Genomic DNA, 26,071 nt, shown 5'->3' with positions numbered 1-26,071 from the left:
AGTCATTATCAGAGCATCTAAAGACATAACAATTGGCGACGAGATTATGGACCTTCACGCGAAAATGGCTAACCTTGGTACATTGCAGCAGTTCACCGATGGTGATGTTTGGGACGCCTTTGTGGAGCGGCTCGACCATTTCTTCACAGCAAACGACCTGGCAGGCGACAATCCGGCTACACTGGCTGATAAGCGCAGAGCTATCCTGCTAACCAGTTGTGGACCCACAGTCTATGGCCTCATCAGGGACTTGCTGGCACCAGTGAAGACAATGACTAAGATGTATGAGGAGCTTGTAACGCTGATTCAAGAACAACTCCAGCCCAAAGAGAGCATCCTCACAGCCAGACAACGGTTTTATACACATCGACGGCCCAAAGGCCAAGAAATCGCGAAATATGCTGCAGACCTCAAAGAGGCTGGTGGCACCGTGTGATTTCAGCAACATAGAAACATAGAAACATAGAAAATAGGTGCAGGAGCAGGCCATTCAGCCCTTCTAGCCTGCACCGCCATTCAATGAGTTCATGGCTGAACATGAAACTTCAATACCCACTTCCTGCTTTCACGCCATACCCCTTGATCCCCCGAGTAGTAAGGACTTCATCTAACTCCCTTTTGAATATATTTAGTGAATTGGCCTCAACTACTTCCTGTGGTAGAGAATTCCACAGGTTCACCACTCTCTGGGTGAAGAAGTTTCTCCTTATCTCGGTCCTAAATGGCTTACCCCTTATCCTTAGACTGTGACCCCTGGTTCTGGACTTCCCCAACATTGGGAACATTCTTCCTGCATCCAACCTGTCCAAACCCGTCAGAATTTTAAACGTTTCTATGAGGTCCCCTCTCACTCTTCTGAACTCCAGTGAATACAAGCCCAGTTGATCCAGTCTTTCTTGATAGGTCAGTCCCACCATCCCGGGAATCAGTCTGGTGAATCTTCGCTGCACTCCCTCAATAGCAAGAATGTCCTTCCTCAAGTTAGGAGACCAAAACTGTACACAATACTCCAGGTGTGGCCTCACCAAGGCCCTGTACAACTGTAGCAACACCTCCCTGCCCCTGTACTCAAATCCCCTCGCTATGAAGGCTAACATGCCATTTGCTTTCTTAACCGCCTGCTGTACCTGCATGCCAACCTTCAATGACTTATATACCATGACACCCAGGTCTCGTTGCACCTTCCCTTTTCCTAATCTGTCACCATTCAGATAATAGTCTGTCTCTCTGTTTTTACCACCAAAGTGGATAACCTCACATTTATCCACATTATACTTCATCTGCCACGCATTTGCCCACTCACCTAACCTATCCAAGTCACTCTGTAGCCTCATAGCATCCTCCTCGCAGCTCACACTGCCACCCAACTTAGTGTCATCCGCAAATTTGGAGATACTACATTTAATCCCCTCGTCTAAATCATTAATGTACAATGTAAACAGCTGGGGCCCCAGCACAGAACCCTGCGGTACCCCACTAGTCACTGCCTGCCATTCCGAAAAGTACCCATTTACTCCTACTCTTTGCTTCCTGTCTGACAACCAGTTCTCAATCCACGTCAGCACACTACCCCCAATCCCATGTGCTTTAACTTTGCACATTAATCTCCTGTGTGGGACCTTGTCGAAAGCCTTCTGAAAGTCCAAATACACCACATCAACTGGTACCCCCTTGTCCACTTTATTGGAAACATCCTCAAAAAATTCCAGAAGATTTGTCAAGCATGATCTCCCTTTCACAAATCCATGCTGACTTGGACCTATCATGTCACCATTTTCCAAATGCGCTGCTATGACATCCTTAATAATTGATTCCATCATTTTACCCACTACTGAGGTCAGGCTGACCGGTCTATAATTCCCTGCTTTCTCTCTCCCTCCTTTCTTAAAAAGTGGGGTTACATTGGCTACCCTCCACTCGATAGGAACTGATCCAGAGTCAATGGAATGTTGGAAAATGACTGTCAATGCATCCGCTATTTCCAAGGCCACCTCCTTAAGTACTCTGGGATGCAGTCCATCAGGCCCTGGGGATTTATCGGCCTTCAATCCCATCAATTTCCCCAACACAATTTCCCGACTAATAAAGATTTCCCTCAGTTCCTCCTCCTTAATAGACCCTCTGACCACTTTTATATCCGGAAGGTTGTTTGTGTCCTCCTTAGTGAATACTGAACCAAAGTACTTGTTCAATTGGTCTGCCATTTCTTTGTTCCCCGTTATGACTTCCCCTGATTCTGACTGCAGGGGACCTACGTTTGTCTTTACTAACCTTTTTCTCTTTACATACCTATAGAAACTTTTGCAATCCGCCTTAATGTTCCCTGCAAGCTTCTTCTCGTACTCCATTTTCCCTGCCCTAATCAAACCCTTTGTCCTCCTCTGCTGAGTTCTAAATTTCTCCCAGTCCCCAGGTTCGCTGCTATTTCTGGCCAATTTGTATGCCATTTCCTTGGCTTTAATACTATCCCTGATTTCCCTAGATAGCCACGGTTGAGCCACCTTCCCTTTTTTATTTTTACGCCAGACAGGAATGTACAATTGTTGTAATTCATCCATGCGGTCTCTAAATGTCTGCCATTGCCCATCCACAGTCAACCCCTTAAGTATCATTAGCCAATCTATCTTAGCCAATTCATGCCTTATACCTTCAAAGTTACCCTTCTTTAAGTTCTGGACCATGGTCTCTGAATTAACTGTTTCATTCTCCATCCTAATGCAGAATTCCACCATATTATGGTCACTCTTCCCCAAGGGGCCTCGCACAATGAGATTGCTAATTAATCCTCTCTCATTACACAACACCCAGTCTAAGATGGCCTCCCCCCTAGTTGGTTCCTCGACATATTGGTCTAGAAAACCATCCCTTATGCATTCCAGGAAATCCTCCTCCACCGTCCACCGTATTGCTTCCAGTTTGGCTAGCCCAATCTATGTGCATATTAAAGTCACCCATTATAACTGCTGCACCTTTATTGCATGCACTCCTAATTTCCTGTTTGATGCCCTCCCCAACATCACTACTACTGTTTGGAGGTCTGTACACAACTCCCACTAACGATTTTTGCCCTTTAGTGTTCTGCAGCTCTACCCATATAGATTCCACATCATCCAAGCTAATGTCTTTCCTAACTATTGCATTAATCTCCTCTTTAACCAGCAATGCTACCCCACCTCCTTTTCCTTTTATTCTATCCTTCCTGAATGTTGAATACCCCTGGATGTTGAGTTCCCAGCCCTGATCATCCTGGAGCCACGTCTCCGTAATCCCAATCACATCATATTTGTTAACATCTATTTGCACAGTTAATTCATCCACCTTATTGCGGATACTCCTTGCATTAAGACACAAAGCCTTCAGGCTTGCTTTTTTAACACCCTTTGTCCCTTTAGAATTTTGCTGTACAGTGGCCCTGTTTGTTCTTTGCCTTGGGTTTCTCTGCCCTCCACTTTTCCTCATCTCCTTTCTGTCTTTTGCTTTTGCCTCATTTTTGTCTCCCTCTGTCTCCCTGTATAGGTTCCCATCCCCCTGCAATATTAGTTTAACTCCTCCCCAACAGCACTAGCAAACACTCCCCCTAGGACATTGGTTCCGGACCTGCCCAGGTGCAGACCGTCCGGTTTGTACTGGTCCCACCTCCCCCAGAACCGGTTCCAATGCCCCAAGAATTTGAATCCCTCCCTGCTGCACCACTGCTCAAGTCATGTATTCATCTGCGCTATCCTGCGATTCCTACTCTGACTAGCACGTGGCACTGGTAGCAATCCCGAGATTACTACTTTTGAGGTCCTACTTTTTAATTTAGCTCCTAGCTCCTTAAATTCTTTTCGTAGGACCTCATCCCTTTTTTTTACCTATGTTGTTGGTACCAATGTGCACCACGACAACTGGCTGTTCTCCCTCCCATTTCAGAATGTCCTGCACCCGCTCCGAGACATCCTTGACCCTTGCACCAGGGAGGCAACATACCATCCTGGAGTCTCGGTTGCGTCCGCAGAAACGCCTATCTATTCCCCTCACCATCGAATCCCCTATCACTATCGCTCTCCCACTCTTTTTCCTGCCCTCCTTTGCAGCAGAGCCACCTACGGTGCCATGAACTTGGCTGCTGCTGCCCTCCCCTGATGAGTCATCCTCCCCAACAGTACTCAAAGCAGTGTATCTGTTTTGCAGGGGGATGACCACAGGGGACTCCTGCACTATCTTTCTTGCACTGCTCTTCCTGCTGGTCTTCCATTCCCTATCTGGCTGTGGACCCTTCTCCTGCCGTAAGACCAAGTCACTACACGTGATACTCACGTCATTCTCAGCATCGTGGATGCTCCAGAGTGAATCCACCCTCAGCTCCAATTCCGCAACGCAGACCGTCAAGAGCTCGAGGCGGATACACTTCCTACACATGTAGCGCCCAGGGACACCGGAAGTGTCCCCAAGTTCCCACATGGTACAGGAGGAGCATATCACATGGCCGAGCTCTCCTGCCATGTCTTAACCTTAGATACCCTTAAATTGGTAATAACAATGTTACAGTTCACTTACTGCTATAAAAAAGAAAAGAAAAGCTACTCACCAATCACCAGCCAATCACTTACCCCATTGGCTGTGACGTCACTTTTTGATTACTTTCTACTTCTATTTTGCTTTCTCTCCCGCTGTAGCTGCACCGGTATGCTGGCTCTCGATCTCCCGCTGGGCTTTTGATAGGTCGCTCCCCTCTCACCAACTGCCGCTGGCTCTCGATCTCCTGCTGGGCTTTTGATAGGTCGCTCCCCTCTCACCAACTGCCGCTGGCTCTCGATCTCCCGCTGGGCTTTTGACAGGTCGCTCCCCTCTCACCAACTGCCGCTGGCTCTCGATCTCCCGCTGGGCTTTTGACAGGTCGCTCCCCTCTCACCAACTGCCGCTGGCTCTCGATCTCCCGCTGGGCTTTTGACAGGTCGCTCCCCTCTCACCAACTGCCGCTGGCTCTCGATCTCCCGCTGGGCTTTTGATAGGTCGCTTCCCTCTCACCAACTGCCGCTGGCTCTCGATCTCCCGCTGGGCTTTTTATGTATCACCTCATCGAAGCGCTGCGGGGATACCTTTGTCATTGGAATCGACCATGAGGGCCGCCTTCATAAGCTACTGTCTGCGGATACCACAATCACACTGCAGAAGGCCATCTCCGTGAGCCAGGTGTTCATGACCTCGGCCTGCAGCTCTAGGCGGATGACTCATCTTCAGGACTCAAACCCGGCAAGTAATGTACACAGAATGGTGCCTTTTAGAGGCTGGACTGTAGAACGTGAATCTTCTCAGGGAAGAGAGAACAGGCCCCCGAGTGTCTTAACTCAGAGTCTGCCGAGGGAGATAACCGAGTAGCTCCATGCTGACGTTGCGGAGGGAATCACAGGGCTCACTAGAGCCGCTTTAAGGTCTATGTGTGTAAATGCTGCAGCACAAAGGGCACATCCAGCGAATGTGTAAAAGAAATATGACTCACTGTGTTGATGAAGAGACTGCAGATGGCCATGAATCCAGCGCAGATTATGAAACGATAGTCAGAGAGGCAGCTCAGCTCCACAATGAGGTATATGGCATGTTTTGTTTACCTGCACCACTGAGTGTTCCCCGTTAAGGATGGAAGTCGAGATAAATGGCATTCCAGTCTTCATGGAAGTGGACACGGGGGCGAGCCAGCCAGTAATGAATCAAGAAGCCTTTGAGAGGTGATGGGACAATCAAACTGAACGACCCAAGTTGGTCCCAGTTCAAGCAAAGCTGCACCTACACCAATGAACTTATCCCAGTCGTTGGTAGTGCGAATGTTAAGATACTCTATGATGTCGCGATGCACGAGTTACCTCTGTGGATTGTTGCAGGTAATGGACCAATGCTACTCGCAAGAAGGTGGATGGAGAAGATCCATTGGAGTTGGGAAGATTTCATCCCTCCAGCAATCGATGACCTCCGCGCTCAGAGGCAAAGCAAGCCTCACCTGAGGTTGGATCCGGCACCAGAGGGCAGACCAGCACAGACCCCGAGGCACAGACTGCCTGCACGACTGCGTGGAGATGATTCAGCTGAGACGACCCGAACGCACCTTCCAGGCTCCAGTGGCAGGACTCCGGAAGAAGAAAATCTGATCCAAAAATGACTTCCCAGCTTCGGTGGCAGAACCCTGGGGAGAAGAGGATCACCGCAGTCGACATCGTGGATGGAGGAAAGATAGCGCCCAAAACCATGAGGTGATGCGCTGAAGAAAAAGATGGCGGCGGCCAGACCATGAGGTGCAGCGCTGATGGAGCAACATGTGGCACTAAATGGGGAAGAGGATTGGGGTAAAGATAGCAAGGCTCGCTTAAAGGAGGCCTGCAATCCACTACACTTAAAGGGACAGTTCACACACTCAATCAATTTAAGAGCAACTGTGAGTCAGATGTAAAATGTGTAACTGATGATCAGAGTTGTGTATATGCAATAAGCAAAGAAAAGTCTCAATGTAATAGCAACTGTGAATTAGATGTAGAATCTGTAATTGATGATCAGAGTTGTGTACATGCAATAAGCAAAGAAAAGTCGCGCGATCACGATCGGAGCTACAGGTTATTTACAATGAGTAATGAAACGTGCGATGTAGGATTTCAACTGCATTCAGTCAATGCAGCGGGCAGACAGGAGCACACAGCTCCAGCGAGCTACCCAATGTAGTAGCCTGCGTCCCTGGGACCAGAGTTATGCACCATGGAATGTAGCCACAAACAGCCAATACATACAAGCTGCAGAGCAAGTGATCTCAGGAGGGCAACGGCACCGGTATTGATACTCTGCCCCTGATCGGCTCCACCTCTCAGGCACCCGATGGCATCAACCGCCATGAGCCTGAAAGAGCAAACTGTGCTAAGGCGCAGCCCCTATCGTCAGCAAGGCCATACCAGGGAACAAAGGGTCACTCGCAACGGTTCTCCCACATGGGACCAGGACCAGCCAGGATCCCAAACCAAATATCGCCCAGGCAAGTGAGTCAGCAGTTCCCTGTGCACTGCTAGATGACTGCTCCTCAGGGAGCAGCAGCGACCCGGGGCGCAAGGAGAGGTTAGGGAGGTCACAAGCATCTGTGAACCTGCCCAACGCTAGGAGCAACGGCAAAAGCCCCGAGAGCAGGCAACTTGAGCCAACCGGGTTCCCACTGCCAGCACTGGGCACTGCGCCGCCACCAGACTACCTGGACACTATCCAGCAGCTCTGGCACTAGTTTGTCCTCACGCACCAATGCTGACCCCAGCTCTAACTCCAAGTATATATCAAGTATGTACCTCACCAGTCAAAAGTACTTGCCTCACAACGGCACCACGAATGTGATGATGCAAATGCAATTCTTTCTTTTTGGGACTTGAATGTAATGAGCCCCCGGCACAATCTGTAGTGGGGGTAGAGAATAAAGTGGCCATGGACGCACAAACAGAAACTACCAGCACATCTACTGCCAACGAAACATCTGCCACTCACCCAAGATGGAAATGACCCTCTAAGAGTCAACGAGATAGAGCTAAGCCCAGAGCACAATCAATGCAGGAAGGCGATTTGCACTAAGGTCTTGGGGGAGAGTGATGTCATGTAACCTACATATTTATTGCTGGTACCATTACATATGATGTACCATCAGAGGGCACTGCTGTTGGAGACTTGTAAGTTACGTGTACAGGTGTGCCTGGCCAAGTATAAAAGGCAGGCCACCATGTGTGATCCTCACTCTGGAGTTACCAAAAAAGGACTAAGGTCACTACAGTTCAAGTACAACACATTGCCTCGTGGAGTCATTATCAGAGCATCTAAAGACATAACAAACAGCACCTCTGACAATGCAGCGGTCCCTTAGTATTGCACTGGTGTGCCAGTCTAGCTTAAGGGTAGTGTTAGAGAAGCTATGTTAGGTAAATGTGAGGGTTTTGAATTAAAGACTCCATTTTGTGGGTAAAAGGCAACTCCTTCAGAGATTTGCTGAAACAGCTAGAATCTGGAGAAAGTCAAGGAGACAGCAAATCTGCAAGACTGGTGCTACTGTCTGTATTTAAGAAATTTGAAAGCTCTGACCTTCTTATGTATACATCTATCTGGTTGACAACTAAATGTTTATGTTTTTCTATACATGCAAATAGATATGGTAATTTATATTATGACCTAGAAACATAGAAAATAGGTGCAGGAGCAGGCCATTCAGCCCTTCTAGCCTGCACCGCCATTCAATGAGTTCATGGCTGAACATGAAACTTCAGTACCCCCTTCCTGCTTTCATAGAAACATTGTTGTGGAGCTTTTTATCTCCTGATACCACAAGACAGTGAGTCTTTGATATGATGTAAACCAGGAGTAAGGGCCATGGAAGAGAGGTAGTATAATGACCTTTAGCTGAGCTTAAAAAACGAGACCATTTAAAGAAAGTTAGGAAGATTGAGGGTTGGTCAACCTGCCGCTTGAACTCAGTAACTGTAATGTGAGGTCTTACACAGCTTTTGTGTTGTCGGTGAGTATCATTCCTGTAATAAAATCCTCTGAGGGCTAAATTAGATAGCCCCCGTAAACGGGCCACACCGACCAACAATCTCTATCAATCAGGACTCATGCCTCCCATTCAATGGGACCCATAGTTTTAATATGAAACATTCATATGCTTCTCTTCACCCTCTCACACTTAGCACTGTTGCAAGCCTCAACCCACATCTCACAGCTTATACACATTGCTAGCTATTCAACCATGACAGCCACATCACCCAACCATCTAAGCACAACACTGACTGACATACTTCCCTTTCCCTTGCAGAAAATGGCGCACACCGGAGGCAGCAGGAACTAACTATGCGTGCCTACATATTCTAACCCCCATGGAGGAGATGGTGCTGGCCATTATTGGAAGGGCTATTGCAGAGGCCGTGGCCAGTGGCAGGGCTGAATCCATAGAAGGTGGTATCCTCATACCTAATTCTCCTTCTCCCATCCCTTACACCTCATTCCACAATCTTTTCTGACTTACAAGCTGCAATTGGTGTAAGCATGGTCCTCTTACTTTCCTCCCTCCCCTCACCACAATCTAACCCTTATCCCTTTTTCCTTTCAGATACCCAAGAACTGCAAATTGCAGACAGTGGAGGAAGACCAAGAAGAGAGTGACAATGTCACTTGATTTCACACACGCACCCACCAGCTCAGATACTGACACTGCGCGTCTCTTAGAGGATAGCATAGAGGTGGGATCTGCACATGGTGAGACACCCGGGCACAAGTGCACTGCACCTAGGGCTGGGGGCAAGGATAGCGCAGGTGAGGTCATATACTAGTTCTGCTGCAGAGGACTCCGATGTATTTATGTTCTTATGATGGGCAAGGCTACAGAAGGCTGATGGGTCTACACAACAAAATGCTTGGTGCATTGGAAACCTGCCAGAAAGCCTGTGTTCAATCAGCATGGAGGAGTCTGGCACGAACATGGCACACAGCTTTGCACAGAGCTTGGACCCTATCTTTTCCAGCATGAAACTGGTGGCCAACTCTATCAACACACTTGTAGACCCAACCATGATGCAGTGTCTGATGGGCGATGTCTCAGCTTCCATTGCAGTACATGCAGCTTCCACCAAAAGTCTGAGTGTTGCAGTGGAAGCTCAGACTGTTGCCATCATGGCTGTGCGCCGAATGTGGGTACGGGGCCCAGAAGAGCCGAGGGCCCAGGGGCAGCAAGGACCTGCCCACACTGCGATATGTGTGTGCAATAGGTCCGTGCGGCAGAACAGGTCTTCAGTCGTCCTGGTTAATCCTTGCCACTGGATAAAGGCCGAGCTCTGTCAAGCCCGTGTGGTGGCTGATGTGCAATGATCACCACACGTTAACAAAATTCACGTACAGGCATCTTCCACCCCCTCAACTGGAGTTCAGGACTGGAACATCGGGCCCTTCATTGAAACATCTGTGAACTCTCGTGGAAGCAAGTCATCCTCGTTCGAGGGACCGCCTATGATGATGGGGGATACCCATGTTTAAAGGGGCTTACAGGGTGTCACAACAGTCCAGCAATCTGCCATCCTGGGGGAGTGGCACTGACTACATGGAGCACGATGACAGCATTCGTAATCTCACCTGATACTCTTTGCCAGTGCCTTTGCTGTTGATGTCAGCCAGCCAGCCCAGACTGCTGCCACCCATGCCGAGATGGTGCAGTCCGTAGCTGGGCCATCTAGGACCAGAGCTGCTCGAGGCCATCCTCTAAGGCAATTTGCAGTCTCCTCCACTGAAAGTCAGCAGCCTTCCACCAGCCATGTTGCAGCTATTGGGGTAGCATTGTTGAAGCACTAGGACATGCAAAGGGACATGGAAGACAGGCACTAAGGAAATGCACAAGGGTGATTAGTTTAATATTGTATGCAATATGGCATGGTTTCATTTGTAAATTTGGTTTGGAATATGTATTTTGTGTGCTTTTGTTTTTCCATTATGGCCAAGAGGGCGATGTGATGGTCAGTGATAGAGGGAAGGTATGGAATGCGAGGCAGTTGGTGAATGGGAAACTGGGGTTGAAATTACTGGTATCGCACACAAATTCGTTCTTTACGCACATCCCGGGCAGAAAGGGGCTAACTAGATGGCAGCCTCTATTGCTCGTCTGCCTCCTCCTCCTCCTTTTAGCAGCTTGTCCTGCTCTGCGTGGTCTCTGCTCATTCTCCCGGTCATGCTCAATTCCAAGCAGAAGGCCTACTAGTGCACCCATGTCTGGGACCAGGTGGTTTGTACAGAACCCTTCAAAAAGTACTTCAACATCTGGCACATCACTCCCTGTAAGACTGTTGAAACTTGAAACAACTATGGAAAGCACCAAAAAGGTGTAGAGTTGTAGCAACAGCCAGGATAAATCAACCAGCAACTAACCTGTAAGTAGTTGATGATCCCTTTAAATAGTGCTGGTGGAGCGACTTCATGCTGCTTAATGCGTGTTCAGCAGTGCGATGTTGAGAGAGGGCGTCGGCTGCAGCGTGGTGCTCTAAAATGGTTGCGCTGGAGGCTACCTGCCTGTTCTGCATACTTCCGGCGAACGTTAAGTGGGTGCGCATGCTAACCCCTTTACTAACGTGACAGTTCGACACATTTCATTCCAGAAGTGTGCGCGTACTGTGGTCGCCATTTTGGGACCCTAAGGGCAGTCATAGTATCTAAAAACAGATGCTACCGAGCCTAATTTTGCCACCTCTGTGATTTGACTCCTGGTACAGAGACAATAGGTTTCTCTAATAGTATTAATAATCAGGCAGCACATGCTGGAGAGAACTGTTACCTGAGATAGAGCAACTGCTGCCTCTGTGTTTCCCAAGATATTTCCCTGTTTATTTTATAAATATACAATAACACTTTGTGTTAGTGTTTTAATATAGCAACATTTTGATCAGATATGTCCATGGTAGGTCAACAACTAATCAAGATGATACGTAGGTTGGGTTTTGGAGATGTGTTATGTTGAGTGTTTACTGGATCTAGTGATTAAGTATTTGCATGAGAATAAGAAAAATGAAAGAGTACAAGACCGAATCAAAAAGGTAAATGTTTCTGCAAAGTGAAAAAGAGAAACTCCTAGTATAAACAGGTGTACCACACCACCAATGCAGCAAGTTTTCCATCTCTGCTGAGCTACTAGAAAACTCTAAGCACCTCGCTCTGCTTCCTTACAGAAGTGTAGGGAAAATGAAGGGCAAATTGCTACAGGCACTTTTGCATACTTTCTAACAATACAGCCACATTGGCAGAAACCTGGCAATAGTGTGTGTGTGGTACAGAGGAACCGGTAGAAAGGACAGAGAAAAAAACACAAAATTGAGACTCTCTGAATAAGCTGATGTAAAAAAGAAAATGTGCTGTGCATTTTGCTGTCATAGTGTTTAGTACTCCAGGGCATAATCTTTTTGTATACTTGAATAATGTGAATAGCAGTGCAGTTCTACACAAGAATATATATATACTGTATAGTATGTGTGGTCCTACCTCTCAGGATTTTGAACCTCCTCTGTTACATAGTTAAGTGTGTCCCAGCCTGAGAAGGAGAACAGCGCAAAATATAGTGCTAGAATGATGTTATCGACTTTCCATATAGAATTCTGAAATGATGAACTCACACTGAGGTCACTTTGGCTTTCTGTAAGAAAAGAACAAGCAATGTGGGAGAAAGTTTCATACATTACTTTTAATACAATAGGAGAGAGAGCAGAAAATCACCTCACTGATGATCTTTTATACATCTAACAATCTTCTATTAAGCAGTTTGCATGTCATTCTACCCATTTACTTTTTCTCTATGACTGGTTTATCTGTTCATTTGATCCCTCTTTTTCATTCTTTTTTCTAACATTGCCAAAATGTTTGTTAATCTTTCAGTTCTGATGAAGGATTGCACATCGTAAACGTCAATAACCTGCCGTTTCTCTTTACAGATGTTGACTGATTTGTTGTGAATTTTCAGCACCTTGTTTTTATTTTTGAAATATAAAACTGATACTTTATAGTAACTGCTGTTTTTCTTTCCTTGGTACATACTTATTAATGGTAGAAAGTTTATTGTAATTTAAAAGGAGAAACTTTAAACCTGTTTTCTGGTGATTCCAACATTCTTTGTAAAAGCTCAGCAAGTGTACATCGATCCATTAGTTGTTAAAAATGGTAAATGTTCTCCACATTCTAATGGTACTGTACCATAATGTTACATGAAGTGTGATAAATAATGGGGCATCACCTAACATTATGTGACAACCTCTTGTGCGCAGAACCATTTACAGTCTAGAGAAAGTTGCAGAGTTTACCATGTTTGGCAGGCATCTTTAAATACTGACCAGCAGAAGAACTGTGCAAGAAATTAGAGAAATTGCCTGCCTCTCCCTCCCCCTCCCCCACCAGCAAATGCTGCAAGCATCCTTCCCCGAGGGCAAAATAGGCTCTGAACTCTCTTGCTAATTTCACCACCCCTTTGAACTGTTACGCTCATAATAAAGTGATATAACTGAGTACTGTATGCAATGAGTAAGTGTGACCTTAGCTCCTTTCATTAAACTCCGGAGTGCTGGTACAGTGTGGGAGGCCTGCTTATATACCTTGCTCCCAAGGGATGCTGGGATCACTTGGGACTCCAACAGGTAGGCCCTCTGGTGGTAGTGTGATACAGGTTGCCAAAGGTTACATACATAACATCACTCCCTCCCAAAGTCAATAGTACACTTATTTACAGGGTAAGACGATCTGGGGCTTTTCGCTCCCTTGTCGATCGTCTCGGTACAAATGCAGGTGTAGCTGAGTTGGTTGGTTCTTCGCTGGGCAGCTGGTCTTGCCGGGCTGCTGGGGATGGCATGTTCAGCTTTGTGGTCAACCATGATGTCGATGTGTGTGCGTTGGAGGGTCGAAATTGGTGGTGTCCTCTTCGGGTTGCTTATGGCTGTTTGTGAACCACAATTTGGTTTGGTCCAAATGCTTTCTACACGTTAGTCCATTGGCCAATTTGACCTGAAACACCGTACTCCCTTCTTTGGCTATGACCGTGCCGGCAAGCCATTTGGGACCATGTCCATAGTTGAGTACAAATACATGGTCATTGACTTCAATATCGTGTGACAAGTTTGCGCGATCATGGTACATGCTTTGTTGATGCCGCCTGCCCTCGACGTGATCATGGAGATCAGGGTGGATGAGAGAGAGCCTTGTTTTGAGTGCCCTTTTCATGAGCAGCTCGGCTGGGGGAACCCTGGCGAACAAGTGGGGTCTGGTGCGGTAGCAGGGTCTGCAGGGAGCCTTCTGACATGCGTTTCCAGCTTGGCTTGATGGTCTGGACTGCTCATTCTGCCTGACCGTTGGATGCGGGCTTGAACGGTGCAGATGTGACATGCTTGATCCCATTGCGGGTCATGAATTCCTTGAATTCAGCACTGGTGAAGCACGGCCCGTTGTCGCTGACAAGGATATCAGGCAGGCCGTGCGTGGCAAACATGGCTCGTAGGCTTTCGATGGTGGCAGTGGACATGCTTACAGACATTATTACACATTCAATCCATTTTGAATAAGCATTCACAACAACCAAAAACATTTTGCCCAGGAACGGGCTTGCAAAGTCAACGTGGCTCCTCGACCACGGTTTGGAGGGTCATGACCACAAACTTAGCGGTGCCTCTCTGGGTGCATTGCTCAGTTGAGAGCAAGTGTTGCATTGGCGCCGCACGACTCTAAGTCTGAGTCGATGCCGGGCCACCACACGTGGGATCTGACTATAACTTTCATCGTTACTATGCCTGGGTGGTTACTATGTAGGTCGCATATGAATGTTTCCCTGCCTTTCTTAGGCAAAACCACACGATTACCCCACAAAAGACAGTCCACCTGTATGGACATTTCGTCTTTGCGCCTCTGGAACGGCTTGATCCATAAGCTGTTCATATCGCTGTTCACAGAGAGCAAAGGGATTAACACCAATGCTTCTGCCCGCATCCATCTCCGCTGGGACGCTGGACCAGCTCCCATGGAGGACACAGTTTTTTTTTTACCAGGGACAGTAAAGGATCCTGGCTGGTCCATGTCCTGATCTGGTGGGCCGTAACGGGTGATTTTTCATTTTCAAATGCATCCATCACCAAGAGCAAGTCTGCAGGCTGTGCCATTTCCACCCCGGTGGTGGGCATTGGTAGCCGACTGAGAGCAGTAGCGCAGTTCTCTGTGCCTGGTCTGTGGCGGATTACATAGTTGTATGCCGACAGCGTGAGCGCACATCTTTGAATGCGGGCAGAAGCATTGGTGTTAATCCCTTTGCTCTCTGAGAACAGCGATATGAGCCGCTTATGGCCAGTTTCTAACTCAAAATTGAGACCAAACAGATACTGGTGCATATTTTTCACCCCGTAAGTGCACGCCAGAGCTTCTTTTTCAATCATGCTGTAAGCCCTTTCGGCCTTGGACAAACTCCTGGATGCATAGGCGACCGGTTGCAATGTTCCCGATTCGTTAGCCTGTTGTAACACACACCCAACCCCGTATAACGACATATCGCAAGCTAGCACTAATCGTTTACATGGGTTATGCAGAACAAGCAGTTTGTTGGAACATAACAGATTTCTGGCTTTCTCAAAAGCAGCCCCTTTTGATTTCCCCCATACCCAGTCATCTCCCTTGCGCAGTAGCATATGTAGGGGTTCTAGCAAGGTGCTTAACCCGGGTAGGAAATTACCAAAATAGTTGAGGAGTCCCAGGAACAACCGCAGCTCCGTCACGTTCTGTGGTCTTGGCGCGTTCTTGATGGCCTCCGTCTTGGCGTCGGTGGGTCTGATGCCATCTGCCGCGGTTCTTCTTCCTAAGAACTCGACCTCTGGCATGAGGAAAGCACACTTCGAGCGTTTCAACCTGAGTCCCACGCGGTCTAGCCGACTTAGAACCTCGTCCAGATTCTTCAAGTGTCTGATGGTGTCCCGATCTGTGACCAGTATGTTGTCCTGGAAGATCACGGTGCGCGGAACCGACTTTAGCAGGCTCTCCATGTTCCATTGGAAAATTGCCGCGGCCAACTGAATCCCAAATGAGCATCTGTTGCAGATGAACAGACCTTTGTGCGTGTTGATGCAGGTGAGGCCTTTCGAAGATTCCTCCAGCTCCTGCGTCATGTAGGCTGAGGTCAGGTCCAGCTTGGTGAACGTCTTTCCTCCAGTCAGGGTCGCAAATAGGTCGTCTGCCTTGGGTAGTGGGTACTGGTCCTGTAACGAAAAACGGTTAATCTCCACAAATTCTGACCGTGCCGTCGCCTTTGAGAACTGGAACAATCAGACTAGCCCACTCGTTGAACTCCACCGGCTCAATGATGCCTTCTCGCTGCAGCCTGTCCAGCTCAATTTACACTTTCTCGCGCATCATATATGGTACCGCCCGTGCCTTGTGGTGGATGGGCCGGGTACCGGGAACCAAGTGGATCTGCACCTTCACCCCCGAGAAACTTCCCATGCCTGGCTCAAACAACGACGGGAATCTGCTCAGAACCTGGGCACATGAGGCATCGTCGACAGACGAAAGCGCTCAGATGTCGTCCCAGTTCGAGAGAATTTTCCCCAGCCAGCTTCTGCCGAACAGTGTGGGGCCATCCCTGGCACAATCCATAGTGGGAGTTCGTGCACTGCTCTATTATAGGAGACTTTTACTTCTGCACTGCCAATAACAGGGATCAGCTCTTTGGTGTAAGTTCTTAGCTTGGTGTGAATGGGGTTAAGCTTGGGCCTGCGTACCTTGTTACTCCACAGCCTGTCGAAGGCCTTTTTGCTCATTATAGACTGATTTGCACCCGTGTTCAGTTCCATGGATACTGGAATTCTGTTCAGTTCAACTTTTAACATGATCGGTGGACATTTCTTGGTGAAGGTGTATACTCCGTACACTTCTGCCTCCTCGGTTCGAGTCTCTAGTTCAGCTTGATCCACCATGGATCAATCTTCCTCGGCAACATGGTGGTTTGCAGGGTTTGCAGCGCGTCTGCACATTCGCTGGAGGTGTCCCATTGTTCTGTAGCCTTTGCACACATAGTGTTTGAAGTGGCATTGATGGGCCTGATGATCACCTCCACAGCGCCAACAAGGTGTTAACTGCCTCGCATTAATGATTGATGGCGGACTCTGGGTCATCTAAGGTCGTGCAGCTGCCGGCGTGTACGTTCTGCCATATGCATTCCTGCTTGAAAACGACATTACTTTGTGTACAGTACTAGCCGAAACCTCGCTGCGAAATGTGTTTGGTGTTATCGCTGGTGAACATAAATGCCTGGACTATCGTTATGGCTTTGCTCAGATTCGGTGTTTCAACAGTCAGTAGTTTGCGAAGGATAACATCATGGCCAATGCCAAACACAAAAAAGTCTCTTAGCATTTGTTCAAGGAATCCATCGAATTTGCAACGTCCTGCAAGGCGCCTTAGTTCGGCGACATAGCTCACCACTTCCTGTCCTTCCGACCGTTGACACATGTAGAACCGATATCTCGCCAACAAAACGCTTTCCTTCGGATTTAGGTGCTCCCGGACCAGCGTACACAGTTCTTTATAGGATTTGGTTGTTGGCTTCACCGGAGCTAGAAGATTCTTCACGAGGCCATAGGTTGTTGCCCCACAGACGGTAAGGAGGATCGCTCTCGCCCTTCGTTTGGTAGCGTTCTCATCCCCTTCCAACTCGTTGGCCACGAAGTATTGGTCGAGTCGCTCCACGAAAGCCTCCCAATCATTCCCTTCTGAGAATCTCTCCAGGATACCAACAGTTCTTTGCATTTTCGCATGGTTGTTCGTTACCTCGTCGCCAATTGTTATGCTCATAATAAAGTGATACTCATTGCATACAGTACTCAGTTGTAAATGTGACCTTAGCTCCTTTAATTAAACTCCAGAGTGCTGGTACAACGTGGGAGGCCTGCTGATATACCTTGCTCCCAAGGGATGCTGGGATCTCTTGGGACTCCAACAGGTAGGCCCTCTGGTGGTGGTGTGATACAGGTTGCCAAGGGTTACATACATAACCTGAACATTTAAACATAGTTACAGAACATTCAGCACCACTTTGCATTAATTATTTTACATGTTGATACTCTAGTTGGAAGCTGATGTTCTGTGATTGTCCTTGCTAAAAGAGAGGAAAGCCAGCTTTGTGCTTTTACATTTAAACACACAGGCAATGGTAGCTTGCAAGATGCAGGAAAGTCTGGATTCATTCACTGGATGTGGGCACCACTGGCAAGGCTAGCGTCTATTGCCCATCCCTAATTGCCCTTGAGAAGGCGATGGAGAGCCGCTATTTTGAACCGCTGCAGTCCATGTGATAAAGGTACTCATCATCATCATAAGCAGTCCCTCGGAATCGAGGAAGACTTGTTTCTATTTTTAGCATGAGTTCTTAGGTGGCTATACAGTCCAATACGAGAACCACGGTCTCTGTCACAGGTGGGACAGACAGTAGTTGAAGGAAAGGGTGGGTGGGGAGATGGTTTGCTGCACGCTCCTTCCGCTGCCTGCGCTTGATTTCTGCATGCTCTCGGCGACGAGACTCGAGGTGCTCAGCGCCCTCCCGGATGCACTTCCTCCACTTAGAGCGGTCTTGGGCCAGGGACTCCCAGGTGTCAGTGGGGATGTCGCACTTTATCAGGGAGGCTTTGAGGGTGTCCTTGTAACGTTTCTGCTGCCCACCTTTGCCTCATTTGCCATGGATGAGTTCCGAGTAGAGCGCTTGCTTTGGGAGTCTCGTGTCTGGCATGCGAACTCTGCGGCCTGCCCAGCAGAGCTGATCAAGTGTGGTCAGTGCTTCAATGCTGGGGATGTTGGCCTGGACGCTTACGCTAATGTTGGTGTGTCTGTCCTCCCAGGGGATCTGTAGGATCTTGCGGAGACATCGTTGGTGGTATTTCTCCAGCGACTTGAGGTGTCTACTGTACATGGTCTACATCTGAGCCATACAGGAGGGCTGGTATTACTACGGCCCTGTAGACCATGAGCTTGGTGACAGTTTTGAGGGTCTGGTCTTCAAACACTCTTGTTTAAAGGTCCTGCCACAGTAGTGTTAGGTTATGAATTTGGCCCAGCGACAATGAAAAAATATCGATATTATTTCCAAGTCAGGATGGTGTGTGACTTGGAGGGGAACATGGAGGTGGTGGTGTTTCAAGGTGCTTGCTGCCCTTGTTCTTCTAGGCAGTTGAGGCCGCAGGTATGGGAGGTGCTGTCGAAGAAGCGTTGGCGAGTTGCTGCAGTGCATCTTTCTCTCATTTCATCACATGGACTGCAAGGGTTAACTAAGGTGGCTCACCATCACCTTCTAAAGGGAAATTAGGGATAAGCAATAAATGCTGGCCTTGCCAGCAGTGCCCACATCCAATGATGGTACACACTGCAGCCATGGTGCACCAAAAGTGGAGGGAGTAAATGTTTAAGGTGGTGGATGAGATGCCAATCAAGCGGGCTAGCTGGTGCTGAGCTTCTTGAGTGGTGTTGGGAGCTGCATTCATCCAGTGGTAAATATTCCATCACACTCCTTACTTGTGTCTTGTAGATGGTGGAAAGGCTTTGAGGAATCAGAAGGTGAATCACTCACTACAGAATACTCAGCCTCTGACCTGCTCTTGTAGCTACAGTATTTATATGGCGGGGCCAGTTAAGTTTATGGTCACTGTTGACTCCCAGGATGTTAATGGTAGGGGAATTTGACAAAGGTAATGTGATTCATTGTTAAGGGGAGGTGGTTAGAGTCTCTCTTCTTGGAGATGGTCACTGCCTGGCATTTGTTTGGTGCGAATGTTACTTGGCACTTAACAGCCCATGCTTGGATGTTGTCCAGGTCTTGCTGCATGCGGGCACAGACTGCCTCATTATCTGAGGAGTTGCAAATGGAACTAAACACTGCCATCATCAGCGAACATCCCCACTTCTGACCTCATGATGGAGGGAAGGTCATTGATGAAGCAGCTGAAGATGGTTTGGTCTCAGAAACTACCCTGAGGAACTCCTGCCGCAATGTCCTGGGGCTGAGATAACTGGCCTCCAATAACCACAACCATCTTCCCTTGTGCTAGGTATGACTCCAGTCAGTGGAGAGTTTTGCCACTGATTCCCATTTACTTCAATTTTACTAGGGCTCCTTGATGCCACACTTGGTCAAATGTTGCCTTGATATTAAGGACAGTCACTCTCACCTCTGGAATTCAGCTCTTTTGTCCAAGTTTGGACCAATGTTGTAATGAGGTCTGGAGCTGAGTGGTCCTGATGGAACCCAAACTGAGCATTGGTGAGCCAGGTATTGGTAAGTCTCTGTTCTTCTTAGGTAGTCTCCCAGAGTCGAGGATGACTTGCTTCCACACTAATATGAGTTCTAAGGTGACTGATGAGATCAATGCAGGATCTACAGTCTCTGTCACAGGTTGGGCAGATGGTGGTTGGAGGGATGGGTGGGTGGGGTGCTTGATTTGTTGTACACTCCTTCCACTGTTTTTACTTGGCTTCACTGTGCTCCCGACGAAGATACTCGAAGTGTTCGGTGCCTTCTCGGATGCTTCTCCTCCACTTTGAGCGGTCTTGGGCTAGGGATTCCCAAGAGTTAGTGGGGATGTTACGTTTTTTTCAAGGAGGCTTTGAGGGTGTTCTTGAAGCATTTTCTCTGTCCTCCTGGGACTCGCTTGCCATGACGTAGCTTGGAAAAGAGTTTGTTTCGGGAGTCTAGTATCGGTCATGCGGACAATGTGGCCCGTCCATTGGAGCTGATCAGGTGTGGTCAATGCCCCGTGCTGGGGATATTGGCCTGAGAGGGAACGCTGATGTTGGTGCGTCTATCCTGCCAATGAATTTGCAGGATTTTGCAGAGGCAGTGTTGGTGGTACTTCTCCAGTGCTTTGAGGTGCCTACTGTACATATCTATGTCTCTGAAGCATATAGGAGGGCGGGTATCACTACTGCTCTGTTGACCATGAGCTTGGTGCCGGGTTTGAGATCCTGGTCTTCGAACACTCTTTTCCTCAGGCGACCGAAAGCTGCACTGGCATACTGAAGGTCGTGTTTGAATTTGTCATCGATGTCTGCCCTTGCTGATAGTAGGCTCTTAAGATATGGGAAGTGGTCCACATTTTACAAGGTCTCGTCATGGATCTTGATAATTGGGGAGCAGTACTGTGTGGCGGGGGCAGATTGGTAGAGAACCTTTGTTTTACGGATGTTTAATGTAAGGCCCAGACTCTCGCACGCTTCAGTGAAGGTGTCAACGATGGTTTGTAGTTCGGTCTCTGAGTTTGCACAAACACAAGCATCGTCTGCATACTGTAACTCGATGACAGAGGTTGGAACAGCCTTCGATCTGGACTGGAGGCGATGGAGGTTGAATAATTTCCCGCTTGTAAGTGCCGCCTGATGGCACTTTTGATGACACCTTCCATCGCTTTACTGATGATTGAAAGTGGACTGATGTGGCGGTAATTGGCCGGATTGCATTTGTCCTGCTTTTTGTGGACAGAACATACCTGAGTAATTTCCACTTTATTGGGTAGATGCCAATGTTGTAGCTGTACTGGAACAGCTTGACTAGAGGCGCAGCTAGTTCTGTAGCACAAGTTTACAGCCGGGATGTTGTCAAGGCCCATGGCTTTTGCTGTATCCAATGCGCTCAGCCATTTTTTGACAACACGTGGAGTGAATCGAATTGTCTGAAGACTGGCTTCTGTGATGATGGTTACCTCAGGAGGAGGCCAAGATGTATCATCCATTCGGAACTTCTGGCTGAAGTTCTGATGAAGGGTCGTTGACCCAAAACGTTAACTTTGTTTATCTCTCCACAGATGCTGTCTGACCCGCTGAGATTTCCAGCATTCTCTGTTTTTATTTTAGATTCCAGTATTTTGCAGTATCCGCAGTATTTTGCTTGTGTGTTCTGGCTGAAAATGGTTGCAAATGCTTCAGCCTTTTGCACTCACATCTTGTGCATCCCCATTGAGGATGGGGATGTTCATGTTCATGTTCATGTACCTGCTCCTCCCATTAATTGTTGTTTAAATGTCCAGCACCATTCATGATTGGATGCGGCAGCACTGCATAACTTTGATCTGATCTATTAATTGTGGGATTGCTTAGCTGTCTATAGCACGCTGCTACTGCTGTTTAGCATGCATGTAGTCCTGTGTTGTAGTTTCACCAGGTTGGCACCTCATTTTAAAGTACGTCTGGTGCTGCTCCTGGCATGTTCTTCTACACTCATCATTGAAACAGCGTTGGTCCCCTGGCTTTATTGCAATGGTAGAGTGAGGTTACAGATTGTGGTGCTTAGTTTTGAGCTGCTATATCTGTTCTGAGTCTATCCCATTTAGCACAGTGGTAGTACCACACAACATGATGGAGCGTGTCCTCAGTGTGAAAACGGGACTTCGTCTCCACAAGAACTGTGTGGTGGGCATTCCTACCAATACTGTCATGGACAGATACATCTGCGACACATAAATTGGTGAGGACAAGGTCAAGGTTTATTTCCCCCAGTTGGTTCTCTCACCACCTGCTGCAAGCCCAGTCTGGTAGCCATGTCCTTCAGGTCTTGGCCAGCTCGGTCAGTAGTTGTGCTACCAAGCCACTGTTGGTGATGGACACTGAAGTCCCTCACCCACAGTCTGTGCTCTTGCTACCCTCAGCGCTTCTTTCAAGTGGTGTTCAACATGGAGGAGGAGTAATTCATCAGCTGAGGGAGGGCAGTAGGTGATAATCAGCAGATTTCCTTGCCTTGTTATTTACAGCTCCTCTAGACCCAACTTTTGTTTCTGTACTTGACCCATTACCACCCCATTTTGCCTTACACCATCATCCCTTTTGTCATTTAATCACTTTTGTTTTCCACCCTATGACAGGTTTTGTTCTTTCCATCCTCCCGTCTTTCCCTGCCTCCGTACTTGCTTATCAACTGGTACAGCTCTAACTTATTTCAGTTCTGATGAAAGGTCATCAGCCTGAAACATTAACTCTGTTTCTCTCTCTACAGACATTGTCTGAACTGTTGAGTATTTCCAGCATTTTCTGTTTTCATAACTGGGCGTTAAATATTACAAGATATAACATATATAGAAAGGACACAGAAAGAAGAAGATGGGCTGGGATAGCTGTTCCAATTACATATAATATAATGGCAATAGAACAAAAAGGACATAACTAGCATTAACGAATCCATATACATTGAGATAAAGGATAGGAAGGGATTGACCACATTGGAGGGGCATTCTACAGACCACCTACAACAACAACAACTTGTATTTATACAGCATCTTTAACGTAGTAAAACATCCTAAGGAGTGTTAGAAGACAATAAATTGACACTGAACCACATAAGAAATTAGGGCAGATGATCAAAAGCTTGGTCAAAGAGGTGGGTTTTAAGGAGCATCTTAAAAGAGGAAAGAGAGTTAGCGAGGTGGAGCGGTTTAGGGAATGAAGTGATTGTCTGCATGAACATTGTTGTGTCCCTCTGCGCATATGCATGGTTGGACCCGCCCCATTTTGCACGTGCACGCCATTCCCTTCTGCGCATGCACAATACCCCACAGTTGCAGCTGCAGTGTAGCCACGCTTTCTTCAACTCCGTGGAACAGCGCCCCTTATAAGACCAGGGGGAGAAGAGAGAAGCGAATTTAATCTTCATATTGATTGGACAAATCAAATTGGCAAAGGTAGCCTTGAGGAAGAGTTCATAGAGTATATGCGGGATGGTTTCTTGGAACAATACGTTGTGGAATCAACCAGGGAGCAGACTATTTTAGATCTGGTAATGTGTAATGAGCTTGGAGTAATTAATGATCTCGTAGTGAAGGATCCTCTTGGGAAGAGTGATCATAGAATGGAAGAATTTCAAATTCAGTTTGAGGGTGAGGAAGCTAGGTCTCAAACTATGTCCTGAACTTAAATAAAGGCAATTACAAAGGTATGAAGGCAGAGTTGGCTAAAGGTTACTGGGAAAATAGATTAAAGGGTAAGACAGTAGAAAAGGAGCCATTTCATAACTCTCAGCAAAGATATATTCCAGTGAGAAAGACTCTAAGAGAAGGATGAACAATCTGTGGCTAACTAAGGAAGTAAAGGATGGTATCACATTGAAAACTAAGGCATACAATGTTGCAAAGAATAGTGGAAGGCCAGAGGATTGGGAAACTTTTAGAGACCAGCAAAGGATGACTAAAAGAATGATAGAGAGAGAAGATAGCTTATGAGAGTAAACTAGCAAGAAATATAAAAACAGATTGTAAGAGCTTCTACGGGTATATAAAAAGGAAGAGAGTAGCTAAAGTAAATGTTGGTCCCTTAGAGGATGAGACTGAGGAATTAACAATAGGAAACAGGGAAATGGCAGAAACTTTGAACAAATATTTTGTATCGGTTTTCACGGTAGAAGACACCAAAAGCATCCCAATAATTGATAATCAAGGTGCTATTAGGGGAGGGGAACTTAAAACAATCACTATCACGAGAGAAAAACTACTAGGCAAACTAATGGGACTAAAGGTGGACAAGTCCCCTGGACCTGATGGCCTGCATCCTAGGGGCTTAAAAGAAGTGGCTGCAGAAATAGTGGATGCATTAGTTGTAATCTCCCAAATTCCCTGGATTCTGGAGAGGTCCCAATGGATTGGAAAACCGCAAATGCAATGCCCTTATTTAAAAAAGGAGGAAGACAGAAAGCAGGAAATTATAGACCAGTTAGTCTAATATCTGTCATTGGGAAAATGCTGGAGTCTATTATTAAGGAAGTAGTAGCAGAACATTTAGAAAATCATAATACAATCAAGGAGAGTCAGCATGGTTTTATGAAAGGGAAATCATGTTTGACAAATTTGCTGGAGTTCTTTGAGGATGTAACGAACAGGGTGGATAAAGGGGAACCAGTAAATGTCATGTATTTGGATTTCCAGAAGGCATTTGATAAGGTGCCACATAAAAGGTTACTGCACAAGATAAAAGCTCACGGAGTTGGGGGTAATATAATAGCATGGATAGAGGATTGGCTAACTAATAGAAAACAGAGAGTCGGGATAAATGGGGCATTTTCAGGTTGGCAAACTGTAACTAGTGGGATGCCACAGGGATCAGTGCTGGGACCTCAACTATTTACAATCGATATTAATGACTTGGATGAAGGGACTGAGTGTAATGTAGCCAAATTTGCTGATGATACAAATATAGGTGGGAAAGCAAGTTGTGAGGAGGACGCAAAGATTCTGCAAAAGGATATAGACAGGCTAAGTGAGTGGGCAAAAATTTGGCAGATGGAGTATAATGTGGGAAAATGTGAGGTTATCCATTTTGGTAGGAAAAATAAAAAAGCAAATTATTATTTAAATGGAGAGAGATTACAAAATGCCGCAGTACAGAGGGATCTAGGGGTGCTTGTAACACAAAAGGTTAGCATGCAGGTACAGCAAGTAATTAGGCAGGCAAATGGAATGTTGGCCTTTATTGCAAGGGGGATGTAATATAAAAGTAGAGAAGTCTTGTTACAATTCTACAGGGCCTTGGATTACTGCGTAAAGTTTTGGTCTCCTTATTTAAGGAGGGATATACTTGTAGTAGAGGCAGTTCAGAGAAGGTTCACGAGGTTGATTCCTGAGATGAACCGGTTGTCATATGAAGAAAGGCAGGTTGGGCCTATACTCATTGGAGTTTAGAAGACTTAGAAGTGATCTTATAAGATTCTAAGGGGGCACTGTGCACATTTTGGACACCTTATCTGAGAAAGGACATGCATGCCTTAGAAATGGCGCAACGAAGGTTCACTAGATTGATCCCTGGGATGAGAGGGTTGTCCTATGAGGAGAGATTGAGTAGATTGGCCCTATACTTTCTGGAGTTTAGAAGAATGAGAGGTGATCTCATTGAAACATATAAGATTCTGAGGGTGATTGACAGGGTAGATGCAGAGAGGATGTTTTCCCTCGTGGGGGAATCTAGAACTAGGGGACATAGCTACAGAATAAGGGGTTACCCATTTAAAGCAGAAATGAGGAAGAATTTCTTCTCTCAGCGGGTCGTGAATCTTTGGAATTCTCTACCTCAGACAGCCGTGGAGGCTGGGACATTGAATATATTTAATGTGGAGATAGACAGATTTTTGAACGTCAAGGGAGGCAAGGGCTACGTGGAGAGGGCAGAAAAATGGAGTTGAGGCCAAGATCAGATCAGCCATGACCTTATTGAATGGCGGAGCACACTCAAGGGGCCAAATGGCCTACACCTGCTTCTATTTCTTATGTTCTTATGTAAGGTCTTAACCCTTGAGAATGAGCCCTGTCTGTTCCAAGTGAGCTCTGTTCTGTTGGAGACGGCACTCAGAATGGCTCGAATTACACTTTACAAAGAGAAACTGCTAGCTGTGTCTTAACCTCTAAGGGGATCAGTCAGCAATCAGGACTTGTCAGCAAGGGACCCAATCAGAGCTTTAGGTGAAACAAATAAAGTGTCCTTTAGGGAGAGAGTTCCAGAGCTTAGGGCCTAGGCAATTGAAGGCACAGCCTCCAATGGTTGAGCGTTTAAAATCTCAAGAGGGCAGAATTTGAGGGATGCA

At 46.9% G+C, this 26,071-nt stretch overlaps 1 protein-coding gene across 1 annotated transcript in view; it reads right to left on the bottom strand.

Moving 5' to 3' along the window:
- LOC139278745 (Y+L amino acid transporter 2-like) overlaps window positions 1-26,071 on the bottom strand; it is a 121,979-nt gene that overhangs the window by 47,147 nt on the left and 48,761 nt on the right. Inside the window, exons 4-5 of the mRNA XM_070897838.1 lie at window positions 19,490-19,493; window positions 12,001-12,141 (exon numbers count right to left, since the gene is read on the bottom strand). Of these exons, the coding sequence (XP_070753939.1) occupies window positions 12,001-12,141; window positions 19,490-19,493 (145 nt within the window). The remainder of the gene's footprint in view (window positions 1-12,000; window positions 12,142-19,489; window positions 19,494-26,071) is intronic.

The sequence above is a fragment of the Pristiophorus japonicus genome, chromosome 13 (assembly GCF_044704955.1).
Source record: "Pristiophorus japonicus isolate sPriJap1 chromosome 13, sPriJap1.hap1, whole genome shotgun sequence".
Classification (NCBI taxonomy): Eukaryota; Metazoa; Chordata; class Chondrichthyes; family Pristiophoridae; genus Pristiophorus; species Pristiophorus japonicus.
This window is presented reverse-complemented; position numbering and strand designations above follow the sequence as displayed.